Source organism: Bos javanicus, chromosome 10 (assembly GCF_032452875.1).
Source record: "Bos javanicus breed banteng chromosome 10, ARS-OSU_banteng_1.0, whole genome shotgun sequence".
Taxonomy (NCBI): domain Eukaryota; kingdom Metazoa; phylum Chordata; class Mammalia; order Artiodactyla; family Bovidae; genus Bos; species Bos javanicus.
In genome coordinates this window covers 48434541-48454493 of record NC_083877.1, presented here as the reverse complement: position 1 = coordinate 48454493, position 19953 = coordinate 48434541, and the positions used below count along the sequence as shown (strand labels likewise).

Genomic DNA, 19953 nt, shown 5'->3' with positions numbered 1-19953 from the left:
CATCTGAACTTGGCAGAATCTAGCCTATGGCAGATGAACTGAAGGACTGGCATAGGATCCAGTCCAGGAGAGAGAACTGGTAGTTAAATGAAAGGCCCTTGATGTCCTGGAACTCATTAATTTCACAGAGCAACCAATCAGAAACAGGAAGCAAAAGGGGCTGCAGACCTGAGGAGATGGGGAGAGGTAGATGGAAGGGCTCTGCTTCTGGATGTGCTTCACCATCACCACCGTCACCAGAGTGACACTGGATGTGTGCCAGGCATCACGCCAGAAGCTGTATGGGCATCCTCACAGGGGAGCTTCTCAAGCACCTTGGGAAGCCGGCATCATTAACATCCCCAGTTTTCAGGTGACATAAGGAAAAGACTGAGTGGTGAATGAACTTACCAAAGGCCACACAGTTAGCACACCTGGGCCCCACTCCCAGCAGGCTTGTAACAACCACGTAAGCTGTTCATCATGGTCTGAGCTGCTCAAGACTGGAGCAGGCCTGGGCCTGCCACAACAGAGGGCAGGATTGGTGGACCCAAGAGAGACAGAAGTGGGACAAACTAGGGTGGCTGGGTCCAAACCCAAGACCCAGTTGGAGGTAGGAGCAAGTAGAAGCTGTGATTACAGAGCTGAATATTCTAAGAAGTGCAGACCTGAATATTCTGAGATGACAAAGAGCTCTCCAGGGCAATGTGGGAGACAATCTGTACAATTGATGAGCACCTACTTTTTGCAAGGCGTTGAGCTGTGAAGGAATACATCATGGAGCTCATCTTCTTGGGAGGACCTGACTCTTGCCCAGGAAATAATACTAGAAGACAATGTAAAGAAACCTGGAAAGGAAGAAGTGACATGTTGATTGAGTGAGCAAGGTCATCTATGTGTCTGAACACTGTAAAAGAGAACTACAAGAGGGAGAGCGTGAGTCTTATCAGGAGCTAGAATGACTGTAGGATCTCAGGAAGCAAGGAGATTGGACCAAAAGTGGGAACTCAGATGGGGAAGAGGAGGAGGAGGAGGAGGAGGAGGGCCTGTACTAGTGAAAAAAGAAAGTGAAAGTGTTAGTTCCTCAGTTGTGTCTGCCTCTTTGCAACCCCATGGATTGTAGTCCACCCGGCTCCTCTGTCCATGAGATTCTCCAGGCAAAAAAACTGGAATGGGTTGCCATTCCCTTCTCCAGGGGATCTTCCCAACCCAGGAATCAAACCTGGCTCTCCTGCAATGCTGGCAGATTCTTTAGCCCTAGCCCATACTAGGAATAGAGAGAGAGAAAAGAGGCTGAGGTCAAGACAGATGTGGAAGAGAAACCTTAGAAATCTTTGGTCAAAGGAGACCCAGACAAAGGGCTACACCAAGATGTCACGAGGAAAACTTAAGATCAAGCAAGGCAGGGATTCTGAGTTCCCTAGTCTATTGCTTTCTTCCCAGAGCTTACTTAGCACAGTGCCTGGCACAGAGAAGGTGCTCGGTAAAGTTTTGTTGATTGAAAGACTACCACCCTCGTGCCTGTACACAGTGATGACAAACTGCAAGCAAAGGGATTCCCAGAATCTATATGCTGAACCAGACTAGACAGATGCGTGTCTAAATGAAATAGGATGTTAATGAGCATGTTCTAAAAGGGCATAAAGATCCTGAATGATTACAAATAACAAGTATTTACCTTATTTTCCCTCCCTAAACTCTTCCTTGAAATTATAATAAAGTAACACTTGGACTCCCACATCAGTGACTATGGAAAAACCTCCCTCCCTCCTTCCTTCCCTCCCTTCTTCCCTCCCAGTCAGGCCATGGCCCACAGAAAGGCTGCTTCAGCCTCATGCCAAGGATACGGGTTTTCAACTTCATGGAGCCACCCATATAGACGGTGAAACCAATCTGGTGGCTCACGACTTGTATTTTGTCTTTAAATAATAGAGGAAAAATAACAGAGCATTGCAGGTAATGGATAATTTATATGCAAAGTTTATTGATGTGTGTGATATATCTGTGTACTGGATTTCAATATATTGCGTTTTTCTCATAATAAACACATGAAGGACACTGCACTAGAAGGGCAAGAAATTCCAATATGAGGACACTTGTTTTCATATCCAAGCTGAATGACCTTTGTTTTCCTGGCTAAATACAACCATCAAAGGTGCTGCTCTTTGGGCCAGAAAACTTGCTTCATCCTGAAACATCATGAAATATCCTGCAACATACTAAAAGTTCAGAATCAGTTCCCTCAAAGTAGCATCAGTTTCAGAACACACAATCTCTTTGAAAAAAAATTAGATTTATTTTTTTTCCAGTTACAAAAATAATACACACATTAATGCAAGAAACTCGGAAAATAGAGAAGGGCAGAGAGAAAGAGAAACTCATAGATAACCCCACTATCCAGAGATGACCACTTTATCATTTCATCATTTATGTACATTTGGGCCCATGCGAACATATACACACACACACACACACACAGTTTTTATAAAAATGATCCCATTCCATGCACACTACTATGAAAGCTGTGACTTTTCACTAAGCACAAGATCCCAAGCATCTTCCACTACAACATGAGTTTTACTGACTACATAGTATCCCATTTGCAGACTTGCTCAGGAGCATCCCCATAAACAGCCCAGATAAACCCTCTGCCTTGAGGAAAGATGACAGCTGCTGAGAGACGCCCTCCCCCACTGTACAGCTAGGGCTGGCTGCCTCCAGTTCCAGAGAGTTTAAAGGCTCTAAGAACAGAATGCCGTACTCTACATCCCTTATTTTACTTTCTATTAAATCAGAGCAGGAGATGCAGACACAATTTTCACTATGCCCCTGAATGGCTTTACTGGCAGAGCCACAAGCTTACTAGCTAATTTTTAAAGAATAATAAAAATGCCCGATGGGATTAAAAAATAATAATACTGAGAATGTTCTGCTATTGATGCACAGCCAAGACAAAGTGTGTTGACCTTCAAACGTATCTCCACCTAAGGCTTGGTTAACTGATACCTATTGTAATAGCCTCAGAGGGGGGCATCTCCTGGTGGAAAGGAACTTACTGGAACTTCTGAGCATCTTGACACAGCATACAAGTGGAAGGAACATTGTTAGGGAGGAAGAAGATCTGCGTTCTAGTCACAGCCTTGTTACCTACTAGGAATGGGGCCTCAGGCATATTCTGACCTCTGTGAAAGCCAGTTTAAAAGGGGAGAGAGGGTAGATGAGATGATTCATAAGACCCCTGCTGGCTCTAACAGGTTTTAGTCTAATAAAACATGACCAATGGCAGTCTCATGAGTGAGCCCTACATATATGTGAACATGTACCCTCACGCTCAAGATTAGACATCAAGCTTTAGAATTTTCTAGAGTCCTCTCAGGGGAACCCCATTTGTTATACTGAATCTCCTGGGAGTCTCGAGAAAGTTTAGCAGCTCACCAATCTTGAGGCACTTTCTGTGCTTATTCAAAGAAACGTGCTTATCCAAAGTGGGTCACGAGTGCCAGAAACGGTAAAATACAATTCCGGCAATTTCACCCTTGTCAGCATCAGTCAACCAATATGATCACTGAAAGAAGCATCGTCTTTGATGATCAAAGTATTTCATTTGCCATGCTTTCCCCCTGCTTCATTACCTGCACAATTGAGAGTTATGGGCAGTTCACCCTTCCAGGTGCCCTGTCCTTTCAGATATATTATCCTTGTCATGCAAACTTTCCTGGGAGTACATGCTGTATTGTCACTGTGGCCTTCTTACCATCATTCACTGGCTTTATGATTGTACAGTGAAAATGAAAAGCAATGCAGTTTATTTAAAAGTTTTTAAACTTGTGAAATATACCCTTGTTTCTTCTCTGATTTGACTCTCAGAAATCCATTAACTTTTAAGCAGTCACTCCTCCCCATGATTGGCATCGATCTTAAGGGATGATACAGGTCTCTTTGCTCCTGGAATGGCGGCATCCCATCAGAGCGTCTCTTCTCCGTCTCTGTCCATTTCTTCAGGTTTCTTTAAAACTAATTAGAAGAGTCAATAAACACGCCCGCCAATTCCCTTAACACGCTCGGAAGCACATCGGCCTGCCCTTCAGACCTGTTCTTGTTCTGTTGCTCCAAGTATTCCCTTACCTGCCTTTGTCAATTGGCATTCTCGACAAGTTCGTCATAACTTCTCAAAGTGTCAACTTTTCCTCTGTTCATCGTCCTTGTTAAAGATAATTTAAAATTAGAAAGGCACGTTCCCAGCCATTACAGAGTCAATGCTAATTTCATTCTCTTTTGCACGTAAGTCTCCTTCCCTCTAGAGATTCCCTTCCTTGGTTCGCAGCCCCCACTCCCCAGCCCCCAAAAGGCAGCATCCTTAATCTCTGTACGCACGACCCCCTTCCCCTGTTCCACCACTCTTATCTTCCCTCCTCCCAAATACTTCACCCAGCGAAACACACTTTAGTATGTGGTTCTCCTTCCTTCACTCCACTTCTGAGAGAAATGTCTGTGTCTGGAGATTGTAAAGTCACCTTCAGGAAAGAGGCATACAGTCGGCTGTCAATTAATCAGGATAAGACAGAAAAAATTACAATGTGTGCAGTTCTGCTTCTCGGTACATGCATTTATGCTTTGGGGATCAAGAGGATTTCTCGCGCACAACCTAAAATTCGCAGCGATACCTTTTTGTTGGGCTATAATGAATTCTCTACCTAGCAGCAATTCTCTACCTAGTCGTTAATAGTCTGGATTATTTAAAACAGTGATTAGCATACTTTATTATAAATTCAAGTGTTGGCCCCTCCTGTTTCTCCCCCATTCCGTTTCCCCTCTATTCTTTGCAACCTGCCTGATTCTCCTCAGTAGCACTCTTTGCTTATAAGTCAAATGACTCTATATGTATTAATTTTTAGTCCCACATTGAGTTTGACACATAGATTTTAAGCCAGTTTATTCTCCCCCATTAGGCACAGAACCAAACATCACCATTCTTGTCACATACACAAGTCCATCAAGTTTCAGGGTGTCATTTATACACCCTTTTATTGCTTCTTACTTCTTTCACACACGCCTACCACTTACGTACAGCAACTTCACAACATTCATATTTCATAAACTTCATCAGTATTCAGCCAAATCCTCCCCCGAAGTAAGCTAGGTATTTTTAACAGTGCGCTGCCTTCTTTCACAGGCGTGAGAATCCTGCACTGGGCGGTACCCTTCCTGGTGCCCAGGAAGAACCTCATCTATCACGGTCTGTTCACGGATGCAGGCACTTCCTAACTGTTTTCAAAAACTTCATGATCATTGATGATCAAAACTCCGATGCCCGATCACGCTGTTAGAGATGACTGGAGGCTGGCGATTATAAATCCTCTACACCTTGATTATTCCTCTGAGCTCCAGGGAAAGCAGCATGGGTGTAGCAACTGCCTGGGAGGGCCTGGAGGCCTCCAGCACTTCTCAGACTGTGTGGAACCTGTCCTCGCCATTGTTGTGGGCCCTACAGACAGTGCCTCGGAGGCCGCTTTCTGTGGACAAGACAACCACCAGGAGACTGCAGGGCCACGCCACTGCCAATGTGCCACAGCACATAATGTGATGAGACGGTTTGTAATAATGATGTGTCAGTGGAGGCCATAAACGTATGTTAGGAAAAAAATATGTTCTTCCACCAACACAAGGGAATTGCTACCTATAATTCCTTTTAATATTAGCACGCACGTAAGAGCCAGACCTGGAACGGAGCCTGCCTAACCCATGGGCTATGGTACATTTAAACTTCATTATGCCTCACTCCACTTTTCTAACCATTTCTTGAGACAACCTCCTTGGTGTCTTTACTCCAAAAGCAAAGTAATAACAACAACAAGGCTGTCACAAAAGAACACCAAGACTCCCAAGCTGAATTTTCGACAGTAGGATATCAAAGATATCACAAGACAACTACGGACAACCATTAAGTCAGCTGGGAGGGCCCTGAGAAAGTCAGCCCTTGATGATGCGGTACCACACTGTCCAGCGAACAAAAGCCTAAGCTTGGATAGACAGCCTCCTCTGGGGAAATCTATATGCTCTTTATTGGCATTCTTAAAAGTCTTCCTTCTAACTCTAGAACTTCCTAACTTTCAGGGTTGATGAAACCCTTTCAACACATATAAGGAAGAAGCAAAATTAGTTGATATTTCTGTGTACCATTACACAGGGAAAAAACTGCATAATGTTATGGTAATACAACACATAACTTATTTGTAAATACAATAGCTTTGCTAAATTTTTGAGAATGAGTTTACATTTTCTAGAGAAAGAATTAGCGTCTAGACTTGGATTGAAATTTTAAAGTAAAAACCTTAACTAACCAGAATCAACTAACTGACATGAATTTCTATTCTGCTACTTGCAACTCAGAGAGCAAGGGAGGTAAATAACAAAACAGACAGATATTGAGGATTTAACCAAAAAAAAAAAAAAAACAAGCAAACCACCAACCATTTCCAAGCTACAATCAGGACAGATTTAGCCCAATCTCTAACACCATCTCCATTTACAGTTCTATAATGTACAATCAGAACTCATCCTCAGAACAGTGAGCCTGTGGTACCCTAAGGATCCCCAAATCTCTAAGAAAGATTCAATTACATCCCCAGTGTTCTTCCCAGGGCAGGAAAGGGGACCAGCACACTTTCAAACACATTTGATAAGGAAAAGACAAAAAGTGCTTCTGCTCACTGTGCCAGAAAAACAAATTCATCAGTGACGCTTTGAAACTCTTATAGAAAAATCATGGTTTATTGTATCTTAATCAATGCTTGAACACTCATTATCTGGAGAGTTCTGGGCAAGCATTAATTCACAAGGATTCAATTGTATTTTTCTTAACATACAGCTTAATAAGATGGGTGAACATTTTAACAGCTCATTTCAAACCAACACTTGCCCTTCTGAATGAGATACCAAGGGAAAAATAAAACAAATCTTCATTTAAAAAAAAAACATTTTATTTTAAATGATGGAAGGGAGAACATCTTGGGGAGACAGAGAGAAGCAAAAAGGAGGTTGTTCTTAAATTCTCAGCAAGGAAGACAGTCTTCATTTTCAGAAAGGTACTGTACATTCGAGGTTGGTGTTCGCTCTGGCACCTGAAGGCCTTTCAAAGCAGACTCTTCTTGCTGTACAGGAACCTATCTCTAATCTGGGATGAATGGGTCAGGGGTCCCTCCAGGAGGAAGGATGCTGTCTACCTCAGAGTCTCTGCACACTGGCTTGTACAAGACAAAGAGGATACGATATTTGAGAACAGTGACATTTTCTATAAAAAATTTTGCACATGGGGCAATCACATTACAACTCTCTCCCAGATACCTGAAATGTAGTTAAGTATTTTGCTTCCACAGACAGAAATACATAGATGAGCTTAGAAGGAGACTGGAAAAATGGTGGGGGTTGGGGACAGCACCTTCAGAAAAAGTGGTACGTGCTATAATGGCCCACACTCCATCAACAGGGTTCTAAGCAACACCCAACTTAGTCAGTCCTTCCGACATCACACACACAACTTCCTCAAGGTAAGAATGGGAGAATCAGGAGAAAACTGTGCATCTTAACTCAGAAGTGACCGAGTATGGCTCATGGAGAACACCTGGGCTTGCCTGATTCACAGTCCAAAGGCTAGCTCTGGACAGGAGTCAGTTTGCTTTCAAAAACGATTCAGCTGTCACCAAAGACCTTCTGAATATCTGCATTCGGAGGCACTACCTATTGCAATTAACAATCCTATACCTCCCTACATCCCTCATAGGAGTCTGGTGTAGAAACAGCAGTATGCACTGTACCCCCCAGCTCTACCGACTTGAAAACACAAGCTTAATGTCTCTTGGTTAGGGGGTCCGTCCCTGCAACCTCCATATTTCAGTTTCAGAAACCGAGATGTTTTCTAAAGCCAAGGGCTCCTTTTAACACCAGAAGATTTTGGAAAATTCCAGCAGGTGACTAATATTTAAAAAAAAAAATGTCTGCTGTAAATGTTTTTAGCCACTCAGGATTTGACTTCTGGATTAATAATTCAATTCTTTTTAAGAAAGAAGGGGGAAGCAACAGAAAAGGTTTTCATAATCATCCTCAAATGCATTTTCTAAAATTATTCTATTACATTTTTAAAGGGTATAATTATAAATGTTTTTATGAGCAATTTACTGGAAAATGAAAGTCCCTTAGTTTAAAAAATAATTATTCCATCCCCCTGGCACAGAATTTTATCCCAGCCAGTAGCTCTTTCAAACTACAGGGCATCATTTGTTCACTGGGGAGAGCCAGGTCCACGTAAGAAAAGCTCATCTGAGAATCAATCTCTAGAAAACGCTCGAAATTGCCAGGCAAGAGCACCGACCAGAAAGTGAATCAGCCTAGACTGAAGTGGTGAATTGTGGAGAAGTACTTTGAGAGGCAAAGATTCCTGTGGGTCTAGAAGTCCTCAGGGCTACAACTAAACTTGTTAACTGATTTTAAGTCAATCTAAGCTCAGCTTCCAGGGGGTTCGATCTCAACCCAACTGAGCTTTTCAGTGTTAATCCCATCTTTTGGCTTCAATTTTTCCCTTAGGTCAGCCTGCCCTATCAGCCATCCACCTGCAGCACCGGTGTTCCAGACCACCGATGTGGCACACAGCCCCCTGAGGATAACTTTAGGGAGGTAGAATGTGTAAGTTTCTGGCATGCATATACTAATGAGATTCTGGAAGAGGGTTTTTAACAACAGTTATGTCACAATGCTCAGGGCTCCCTGAAGCCCCTGAAAGCCTTGTTAAATTAAAGATTCGCTGTGGTTCTTCCGCTTCATTCTTACTTCCCATGTTGTCTCCTGCCTTTCTTCCCTTTCATTGGGCTGAAAGATGGGCTGAACAACAACAGCCATCATTAAAAACACCCTGAAAACAAAACAATTCTGCTGAAAATGCTAACATACCCTGCCCCGTTGTAAAAAGAAAGGGAGGCCGTCTTTCAGATTATAAAGTCACATATTTGATTTTGGAAGTGCAGGCACTAACGGTGCACGGTCCATTCACCCGTGGATTCCCAGGAGTTTAGAATCCAGCAATAGCTTCAAGTCTACCTAGGTAATGTCTCATGAGGTCACCTCAATGTCATGAGAATCCTGACCACAATCTCTGCAGACTGCAAACACTGGCTGCCTGGAAGCTAACCCCGCTACCTCCCAGGAAAGCATCCCCCAGATCAGAAAGCGGCTCTCTTCACCCAAGGCCAAAGTCTCCACTCAACCCTCCTTGAGGTTGAAAATGCTGATTTTAAGGTGATGGTGTTTGCTTTTCCTTTTGCGTTGTGTGCCTGTATGCTTTAAGTATTAAAAAGGCGTAATCACCTAGTGTGTAGGTTAATTTCTTTCCGATATTGTAATTTATGCAACATTAATACTGGATGCCAGCTCCAATTTTCTTGCCGCTTACACTCTGGGAGCCGACTTGCATATTCTGCCAATTCCATTACATCATCTGAAAACCCAAACATTTCCCATTTTCAAATCACTCTCATCTACTGAGCATACTTACACGTTCCCTCTTTTTCTCCCTAGCTCACATGCACAAAGATTGGTACCCCCGAGGAGCAGACAGTACATCTGAGGTTAAAGTCTGCAAATGCACATAATTTCTGGAAGCTATTACTACTGCTGTGTTAGCTAAAGGATGCCTCCATCTCTGACCTTCCTTTTCCATTCAGACTGTTATATAACCGAGTGCCTGCGTGCAGGATGTGAGTTGAGTGTTTGGGCCTTACCTCCTCTCCCTCCCCCCATTAACTCTCCGGAGGGATGGACAAGAGGTGGGTTCAAAGAAGAGGGAGTGGGGGGTGGCCCACTAGGGGGCCAGGGGATGTGGGTCAGCAGGTCAGTTGCACAAGATGCATCCTATCTGCACTTTGTCCCTCTTCCCTTGTTGCTGAGCCTCCGGGGCTGGTGGTACCGAGAAAGCCCCATCGGTTATATAATTTGCAAGAACAGCAAGTTACGGATTTGCTAGTCGGTTCTGCAGCCTGCCACCCTGATCTCTTGCAAGAACACCTTCTGGCAAGAATGACACCTGAAGATGCTAATAACACACGGGAGGGGGATGGCTAAGACAGAGGGGGTGGCAGCACAAATCAGAAATTAGTGCGGCTTCCTACATACTATGTTCCCCTCTTCCAAAAAAAAAAAAAAAGCCTCAGAAACACATGAAGGGGATTTTCTCCAGTGTTTCTGATTAACCCTGTTACATAACCCGCTCGCATTCCAAATCCACCGTCTCAGGTCTAAATATACTCTTTGCAGCCAAAAGCTCTCTACACACAAACTCACCCAGCTAGCGGCAGGTCCCGGCCCCCGGCCCCATCGCCCTTCCTATACTCCCGACCCTCGCTGCCCCCTCCCTCTCCCTTAAACAGCGGTTTGATGTGTTCGCTCTTCCGAAATCGCCTTTAATTAAATGTTTTTCGCATGTGTCATCCTGATGGCTTTTACTGTACTCGAATTCCGTGAATGGGAAAGCGCCTGGACAGGGGGTGTGGCTAAGGTGGGGCGGGGGGGGCGGGGGGAATACTGTAAAACAGCCAGCACATGATCAGCCATATTCCTACCTCCAACTCTAACACTGAGAGGAAAGGAGGGGCTCTGGGGCCCCCACTTGCCTCTTCCAGCTCTACGCATCTCTGCCTGAAGCTGAGTGGCAAGAGGAGGGGGTCCGCTGGGCCAGTGCCCAAGCCGGGGCTGGAGATCTCTGTCCCCCAGCCCTGGGCGGCTCGTGCGAGCTGGCTTCCTCCGGAGTGACAGGCGTGATTTATACATTATTTACAACAGTAATTAAAGCCATCCTGTTCTTTATAAACTCTGGGCGTTTTCAAATAACCCCCCTCCCAAAGAAAAATCCCACACCAGGTTCCCATACCTTTAAAAAAGAGGAAAGAGGATGAGCTTTTCCCAACACTCCACTTTAATTAGAAAAAAAGCAAGGAGGGGTCATGGAGCCGCCCCCCCGCCAAACAGACACACGCACACAGATCCTACAAATGAAGTGTGTAAAACATTGCCCGGGGTGGGGGGCATCGATCGCACTATCCAACAAGCATTCAACTCGCACTGACCATTCCCAGGTTCTTGCAGAAACGCTTGGCGAGGGAAGGATTTCCCAGGGCTGAAATAAGTTTGGGTGCCTTGCGATCTTTCTTTTTCTGCTTGTTTGCTTTTGCAGACGCTCACTCCGAATGCGCGTGGAGCGCCCCACAGGACCGCCGCCGCCGCCCCGGGCGCGCTGACGCGCACACGCCCCCCGCCAGCCTGGGCGCCGGGCTGCGAACCCCGGGTCTGCAAACTTGCGCACCTCCCCTCGCGGCGCCCGCCAGACAACTTGGCGAGCACCTCACGCGCCAGCACCCCGCTTCCCCCAGCCCTATTTCCAAATCCCAAATCCACGGCTGTGCTCCAGGGAAGGTAACCACGTCGCTCCCCCGCCCCAAGTCCAGAAGCGCTCCCTTTCCACCCCGGGGGAGGGGGGGCTGCCCTGATCTCTCACTTCTAACACCCCTTTCACCTCTGCGGGGGGCCGAAAACCCACCATGTCTCAGGCTGCCCGGGCCGACACTGTCAGGAGGAGAAAAGGTAAAAGAGGAGGAGGATGGCCATCAAAAGGATTTTTTTCCCCCCTCTTAAAAGGACACTGCCGCTTTAAAAGTTTCTTTCCCGGGCCCCCACTCTCCGGTCCTCCGTATTTTGGGGGAGAGTATTTAATTTGAGCAACGCGGCTTTCTTCCTCTCTTTGCAGAAAAAAATCAAAGCCAGGGGGGTGAGCCCGCCGGCTGTCAACCCTCCTGCCGCCTCCCCCGCCCCCCTCTCCTCCCGCAACCCGAGAACGGGCTGCAAAAGTTTGCAACATTTCTGGGGGGCGGAGGGGGGAGGGGAAGGGGTTGCTCCGAGCTCCAGGCGCCGCGGCCAGCTAGCGCGCGGCCCCCGACCCCGCGCCCCGGGCGCCCGCTCCCGGCCGCCCCCCGCTCCGCGCCGGGGCTCCCGCCGCCCCCTCCTCAGCCCCTCTCACAGCCTCCTACCTCTGCTGGTGCTGGAATAGCTCTGTCTGCGCACCGGGGCGGGCGGCTCGCTCTTGCGGGCGGATTCCTGGTTCAGCGGGGTCTCCCTGGAGCCGGCGGCCGCGTCCGAGCCGCTGCTGCCCGGCTCGCTGGCGGCGGGGTCGGGGGCTGCCGGAGCTGACTCCATGTTTTTTCCCAATGTAGAGATCGCTGGAGATGGCGAGCTCCGAGACTCCCTCTATCTTCTGTTTTCAGAGCAACTCTATGGTACCAAAAAAAAAAAAAAAAAAGGGAGAAGGAGACCGGGGAGAGCAAAAGGGAGAGAGCAGGCGGCGGCGGGCGGGCGAGCGAGAGCGCAAGGGAGCGCGCGGAGTGTGTCTGGGTGGACGTGAGTGTGCGCCCGAGAGGGGATGGGAGGCGGGTCTGGCCACAGGCAGCGCTAGCGAGAGCTTCTCCAGCCGGCCCCCACACCCACATTCCCCACCCTCCAGACCCCAGACCGAGAGCCGCGGACTGGCTGCCAATTTTGGGAGGTGGGGAAAAGAGTGGAGGAGGAAGGGAGAGCCTCCCGTGCCCCAATCCTCCCCTTCCCTCGGCCCAGGGACAGCAATTAAGATTCGTGAGATTGATTCTGTACCTACTTCTGGGACTCTCTCGGGAGCAGAACTCGTCCCCATCAGCAGCCAGCCTGGGAAGAGACAAATCCGATTATCCACGTTGGGGACCCGCAGGTAGCTCCCCGCCAGCCCAGCCCAGGACTGAGGAGATGCTAAAAAGGACTTCGACCTGCGCTGGGGGAACTGAGGGTGTGGCACTTCTTACTTTGGGATGGGACGTCCAGTGGGTTTCCCGTATCGCTTTGATGTAACTGTGTGAGTTTAGCATTGCCACGGAGAGCCAATTTCTGGTGTGGTTGGAAGAGGTCCCTTTCAGCTCCTTCGCAGTTTTCTCCGAGAAGGGTCCAGAAACCACTTGGCAGGGCAGTTTCTACTGGAGAAAACTTTGGCCTGTTTGGTCGATGACTATCTAAGCTGGATGAAATATGCCACACTGCATCTAGTTCATGCGTAGCTGCTAATTGTCAATTCCCATGGTACTACTGCTATTAAATGTACAGTCTCATCCATAAAAGATATACTAGAGAGGCGTTAATAACATCTGGATGATAAAATTCAGATAATTAACAGCTTTTAATAAGTCACATCATTGTAGGCATCATTCTGCACGCCCAGCTTTCACTGAAACTCCCCAGCACATAGTAGGTGCTGAATGAAATCCAAGGGTGGCAAAGAACTGCAGCAGTGTTACTTTGATCCCAAACTCCAGTATGAAGGAACAGTACAAATTGGATGAGTGGAAAATATTCAGGTGGTAGTAGCTTGATTTTCTTGTCTCAATACTCAATCCACCATTTCCTATTGCCTGCGGAGACAATGATGAAATCAGTACATTTTTAACACATACCCCCACCTTTCTTTCAGAAGATTTACAAATTTTGACAACAAAAAATATTGTTATATACCAGAAGGTGACATAAATATGTGTATTTAGGGGGTGGGGTGGGGAGGGAATCAGGGAACATTTTGCTTTTTGCTAACTTCCTGGTTTGGAAAAAAAGACTTTTCAGAAATAAGAGGAAAAAAAACCTAGTTAGATAATAGCCTAAGAGGAACCGCCATATGCCCAACTTCACACATGGTTTGTGTTACTGTTACTGATCTTGGTCTGATTTCAGATACACAATGCTATTTGCCATGGTCTATGTGTTAATCAGCAAAACCTGTGGTCCACTCTTCGGAGTGATGTAAATGAGATGTGAACAGTTTTGATACCTTAATCCAGTCTCTGCAAGGAACCCTGGCTTTTGGCTGTCTGTTGGCACCTACAAACAATGCCATGATCGTCTCCTCCCTGCCCCCCAAATCAGATGTGTGGGTTTCCCCATACATCAAAGCACAGATTTCCAGAGCAGCGTTCACACCTTTTGTAACAGGTTAGTGTTAGCCTGTTAATAAAGTTCTTGATGCACCTGACCCAGCTTGTCACATTTGACTTTTCTAAGTAAATATATCAAATATATATATCAAAGTGCGTAGTGTAATGAACAAGTTCCTCTGGGACAGTAAGTATGTCAAAACACATCCATGGCCCCAAATATTTTCAAATATTTGAGAGAAAAACAAACTTTTCCTATTACATTTCACTAATGATTCTATTTGGGATGCAAGCAGCTTAAAAAACATCTATGGCTCATTTTAGCTACCAGTAGCAGCTTATTAACATTTTGGGTGAAATTTATTCCCTTGGGCCTTTAATTGGTTCCTTTGTTATTCTCCTTTGACTAAACTGGTATTTGTTTACCCAGGAAAAACTGTCCTGAATATGGCCTTAGTGATCTTAGTTAGAGATAGAGTCCATATTCCCCTCAGCGGTAAATTGCAGCTCCCAAAAGCCGCTTCTCCTGCCTTCCTAAAACAATTACTGCTTCTGCAATTTAAAACAATTGGGAACGCAAGTGCTTTCCTCAAGGGAAAAATAAAAGTGAGTTAGATACATTCCTTGACTGTCAATCATTGTTGCTAAGGTGTAAATCACTTGGGGAAGCAGTGATTAAGATTATATTTCTTTCCTTCCCTCATGTCCCTTCCCTGATTACTAAGTAAGGCTTTACAATTTTCCAAATATTTGGAAAGATGGCAGCCTTCCTTAAACTCTGTTCATTGAGAAAGGGCAGTACTGTTTGCTTAAAAATGGTTATTTTACTTTGCACTACTGAGTTGAGACAATGGCTTAGAAAAATCTGTGCTTTGTAGAAGAGAGAAGCCTAAAAACCATTCTTTGCAGACTTCTCTTGCCCTCACCAAACTCACCAGAACTCCCCTACCTCCTTTTTAATCACAGGCTCCCCCTACCATGATGACTCCATGTTTTTCTTATTCCAAGGTCATTACCGGGAACCTGGAGAGTTGGCTATGACTCCCCTCTCTCACTTCTGCCCTTCACTTTCCACAGCCTATTAGACTTGCCAGGTGCTTTCAATTCTAACTCTGTGATATCTGCCCTTCCTATCTTTGGCTACCATATCACTCCAGTTCCAGACATTATCACTCACCTAAACTATATCTTCCAAATAGTTGGCCTTCGTTCTTATAACTATTCTAATCCATCCCAGAAAGCATTGCCAAGTTCATTATCCTGAACTACAGCTCTCATTTCCCACCATGTCACTCCCCTGCTTACAAGACTTTAATGGCTCCCTATTGCCTATCCAATTAACCACTAACTAGTCAACAAGGTATTCAAGGCTCTACCTCACTTATCCCTGCACCAGGGATGGCAAATTGATCTCATCTCATGAGGCACTCCTGAGGTCAGTTGAAAAGATGTGGGCTGTGACTGATGAATGCTGTCTCACTTGGGTGGAGGACTAGGAGCAGGATACTGGTGCCAGGAGTCTGCCAAACTGCCTGGCATCCTTACATACTTCCTGCAATCCATATGGAAGGCCACGCGCCACTTCCCTCTCCTCCTACTTGTGGTGCAGGATACACGCAGAGACATTTGCTTCTGCCTCTACCCTGGTGGCTCAGTGGTAAAGAAACTGCCTGCCAATGAAGGAGACACAGGTTCAATCCCTTGGTCTGGAAGATCCCTTGGAAAAGGAAATGGCAACCCACTACGGTATTCTTGCCTGGGAAATTCCATGGAGAGAGGAACCTGGTGGGTCACAAAGAGTCAGGCATGACTTAGAGAGTAAACAACAGCAACAAAACAACTTCTCCTGAAATGTCCTTTCTGCCTTCTCTGTTAACTGAATCCCTACATTTCTTTAAAGGTCTGTTCTATTGGGTTAGCCAAAATGTCCATTCCAGAGTGGATTGCCATGCCTTTGTCCATGAGGGGACTCTTCTATACAATTTTTATTTATTACAAACTATATATTGGAGTCACAGAAGGCAATGGCACCCCACTCCAGTACTCTTGCCTGGAAAATCCCATGGATGGAGGAGCCTAGTGGGCTGCAGTCCATGGGGTTGCTAAGAGTCGGACACGACTAAGCAACTTCACTTTCACTTTTCACTTTCATGCACTGGAGAAGGAAATGGCAACCCACTCCAGTGTTCTTGCCTGGAGAATCCCAAGGACGGGGGAGCCTGGTGGGCTGCCGTCTATGGGGTCGCACAGAGTCGGACACGACTGAAGTGACTTAGCAGTAGCAGTATTTGAGCTGTCTTAGTATTTTGCACCCCTCTTAAGGCACCTGGTTCACCTTGTGCTGTGGTTGGTTGAACATCTGCCTTACCCTCTCTGGTGGAAGATCCATTCCTAGAAAACAGGGGTTTACCCTTGCACACAGTAGGCACACATTAGACTTAGTGGATTTGAGAAATGGTCTTAATCATAAGGTAGAATGTCCACACAGTGATTCCATTACACAACATGAATGAAAACCTAAGTGTTTCAACTTTCAATCACTTGAAATAAGCCTTTCTTTCTTGGGTAAAGGATTAGTTGACATGTATGGGCTGTTAAAATTTATATATGCAAAAATTTTGTTGACACTTATTTTCTTTGCGTTTCTTAGAGAGAAAGACAAGGAAAATTATGGAAATATATAGATTTTCCTTGGGCAAGGGGAGCTTTCTACAACATGCCTAAGAAAAAGAAGACAGAAAATTAAAACCAAGTGCCCAGGCAACAAGTTTCCTTTCTTTCAACAAAGCCTCAAGAAACTGAAGCTGGACATGATGCACAAAATAGAAGAAATTCAAAAGAAAATGTAGCAGCTCTTGGGCATGGGAGGGGCTCCCCTATCCTGCTGCAAGGTTTGTAGATTTATAGTCAGAGCCACCCCAACTAGAAAAGTCCAGATTGAGAAGACCCCTTTGTTCAACCTTTATTTTTTGTACAGTTATTGCCACCTCTTCTTAATATCTTCTGCTTCTGTTAGGTCCATACTATGTCTGTCCTTTATCGAGCCCATCTTTGCGTGAAATGTTCCCTTGGTATCTCTAATTTTCTTGTACAGATCTCTAGTCTTTCCCATTCTGTTGTTTTCCTCTATTTCTTTGCATTGATCGCTGAGGAAGGCTTTCTTATCTCTTCTTGCTATTCTTTGGAACTCTGCATTCAGATGCTTACATCTTTCCTTTTCTCCTTTGCTTTTCGCTTCTCTTCTCTTCACAGCTATTTGTAAGGCCTCCCCAGACAGCCATTTTGCTTTTATGCATTTCTTTTCCATGGGGATGGTCTTGATCCCTGTACGATGTCACGAATCTCCGTCCATAGTTCATCAGGCACTCTGTCTATCAGATCTAGTCCCTTAAATCTATTTCTCACTTCCACTGTATAATCATAAGGGATTTGATTTAGGTCATACCTGAATGGTCTAGTGGTTTTCCCTACTTTCTTCAATTTAAGTCTGAATTTGACAATAAGGAGTTCCTGATCTGAGCCACAGTCAGCTCCTGCTCTTGTTTTTGCTGAGTGTATAGAGGTTCTCCATCTTTGGCTGCAAAGAATATAATCAGTCTGATTTTGGTTTTGACCATCTGGTGATGTCCATGTGTAGAGTCTTCTCTTGTTTTGTTGGAACAAGATAATCATGATGGTGTGATCACTCACCTAGAGCCAGACTTCCTGGAATGTGAAGTCAACTGGGCCTTAGAAAGCATCACTATGAACAAAGCTAGTGGAGGTGATGGAATTCCAGTTGAGCTATTTCAAATCCTGAAAGATGATGCTGTGAAAGTGCTACACTCAATATGCCAGCAAATTTGGAAAACTCAGCAGTGGCCACAGGACTGGAAAAGGTCAGTTTTCATTCCGATCCCAAAGACAGGCAATGCCAAAGAATGCTCAAACTACCAAACAGTTGCACTCATCTCACACACTAGTAAAGTAATGCTCAAAATTCTCCAAGCCAGGCTTCAGCAATACATGAACCGTGAACTTCCAGATGTTCAAGCTGGTTTTAGAAAAGGCAGAGGAACCAAAGATCAAATTGCCAATATCCGGTGGATCATGGAAAAAGCAAGAGAGTTCCAGAAAAACATCTGTGCTATGCTATGCTATGCTAAGTCGCTTCAGTTGTGTCTGACTCTGTGCGACCCCATAGATGGCAGCCCACCAGGCTCCCCCGTCCCTGGGATTCTCCAGGCAATAACACTGGAGTGGGTTGCCATTTCCTTCTTCAGTGCATGAAAGTGAAAAGTGAAAGTGAAGTCGCTCAGTCGTGTCTGACTCCTAGCGACCCCATGGACTGCAGCTTTCCAGGCTCCTCCGTCCATGGATTTTCCAGGCAAGAGTACTGGAGTGGAGTGCCATTGCTTCTGCTTTATTGACTATGCCAAAGCCTTTGACTGTGTGGATCACAATAGACTGTGGAAAATTCTGAAAGAGATGGGAATACCAGACCACCTGACCTGCCTCTTGAGAAACCTATATGCAGATCAGGAAGCAACAGTTAGAACTCGACATGGAACAACAGACTGGTTCCAAATAGGAAAAGGAGTACATCAAGGCTGTATATTGTCACCCTGCTTATTTAACTTATATACAGAGTACATCATGAGAAATGCTGGGCTGGAAGAAGCACAAACTGGAATCAAGATTGCTGAGAGAAATATCAATAACCTCAGATATGCAGATGACACCACCCTTATGGCAGAAAGTGAAGAGAAACTAAAAAGCCCCTAGATGAAAGTGAAAGAGGAGAGTGAAAAAGTTGGCTTAAAGCTCAACATTCAGAAAACGAAGATCACAGCATCTGGTCCCATCACTTCATGGGAAATAGATGGGAAAACAGTGGAAACAGTGTCAGACATTATTTTTTAGGGCTCCAAAATCACTGCAGATGGTTACTGCAGCCATGAAATTAAAAGACGCTTACTCCTTGGAAGGAAAGTTACTCAGTAGTGTCCAACTCTTTGGGACCCCATGGACTGTAGCTTACCAGGCTCCTCCCTCCATGGGATTCTCCAGGCAGGAGTACTGGAGTGGGTTGCCATTTCCTTCTTCAGGGGATCTTCCCAACCCAGGGATCGAACCCAAGTCAGAGATCGAACCCCGGTATCCCGCATTCCAGGCAGACGCTTTAACCTCTGAGCTACCAGGGAAGCTTACTCCTTGGAAGACCAACCTACATAGCATATTCAAAAGCAGAGACATTACTTTGCCAACAAAGGTCCGTCTAGTGAAGGCTATGGTTTTTCCACTGGTCATGTATGGATGTGAGAGTTGGACTGTGAAGAAGGCTGAGCGCCGAAGAATTGATGCTTCTGAACTGTGGTGTTGGAGAAGACTCTCAAGAGTCCCTTGGACTGCAAGGAGATCCAACCAGTCCATTCTAAAAGAGATCGGTCCTCGGCGTTCTTTGGAAGAAATGATGCTGAAGCTGAAACTCCAGTACTTGGCCACCTCATGGGAAGAGTTGATTCACTGGAAAAGACTCTGATGCTGGGAGGGATTGTGGGCAGGAGGAGAAGGGGACGACAGAGGATGAGATGGCTGGATGGCATCACGGACTCGATGGACGTGAGTTTGAGTGAAGTCCGGGAGTTGGTGATGGACAGGGAGGCCTGGCATGCTGCAATTCATGGGGTCGCAAAGAGTCGGACACAACTGAGCGACTAAACTGAACTGAACTTTGTTCAACCTGGAGAAAAGTGAAAGTGAAATCGAAGTCACTCAGTAGTGTCCAACTCTTTGGGACCCCATGGACTGTAGCTTACCAGGCTCTTCCCTCCATAGGATTCTCCAGGCAAGAGTACTGGAGTGGGTTGTCATTTCCTTCTCCAGGGGATCTTCCCGACCCAGGGATCGAACCCAAGTCAGAGATCAAACCCGGGTATCCCGCATTCCAGGCAGACGCTTTAATCTCTGAGCCACCAGGGAAGCCCTGTAGATTTACATTGTTCCAACCTGG

At 45.7% G+C, this 19953-nt stretch overlaps 1 protein-coding gene and 1 long non-coding RNA gene across 3 annotated transcripts in view; both read right to left on the bottom strand.

Moving 5' to 3' along the window:
- Positions 1–12278, bottom strand: part of RORA (RAR related orphan receptor A) — an 809830-nt gene extending 797552 nt beyond the window's left edge. For both annotated transcript variants that reach the window (XM_061431124.1, XM_061431123.1), the window contains exon 1: positions 12048–12278. In XM_061431124.1, coding sequence (XP_061287108.1) covers positions 12048–12213 — 166 coding nt within the window. In that variant the 5' untranslated portion in view covers positions 12214–12278. The remainder of the gene's footprint in view (positions 1–12047) is intronic.
- LOC133256212 (uncharacterized) lies at positions 1944–10527 on the bottom strand. Its single transcript, XR_009739132.1, has 2 exons — positions 4422–10527; positions 1944–4180 (listed from the first exon to the last, which is right to left on the bottom strand). It is a non-coding gene; the product is annotated as an uncharacterized LOC133256212 (long non-coding RNA).
- Positions 12279–19953: the final 7675 nt, after the last annotated feature.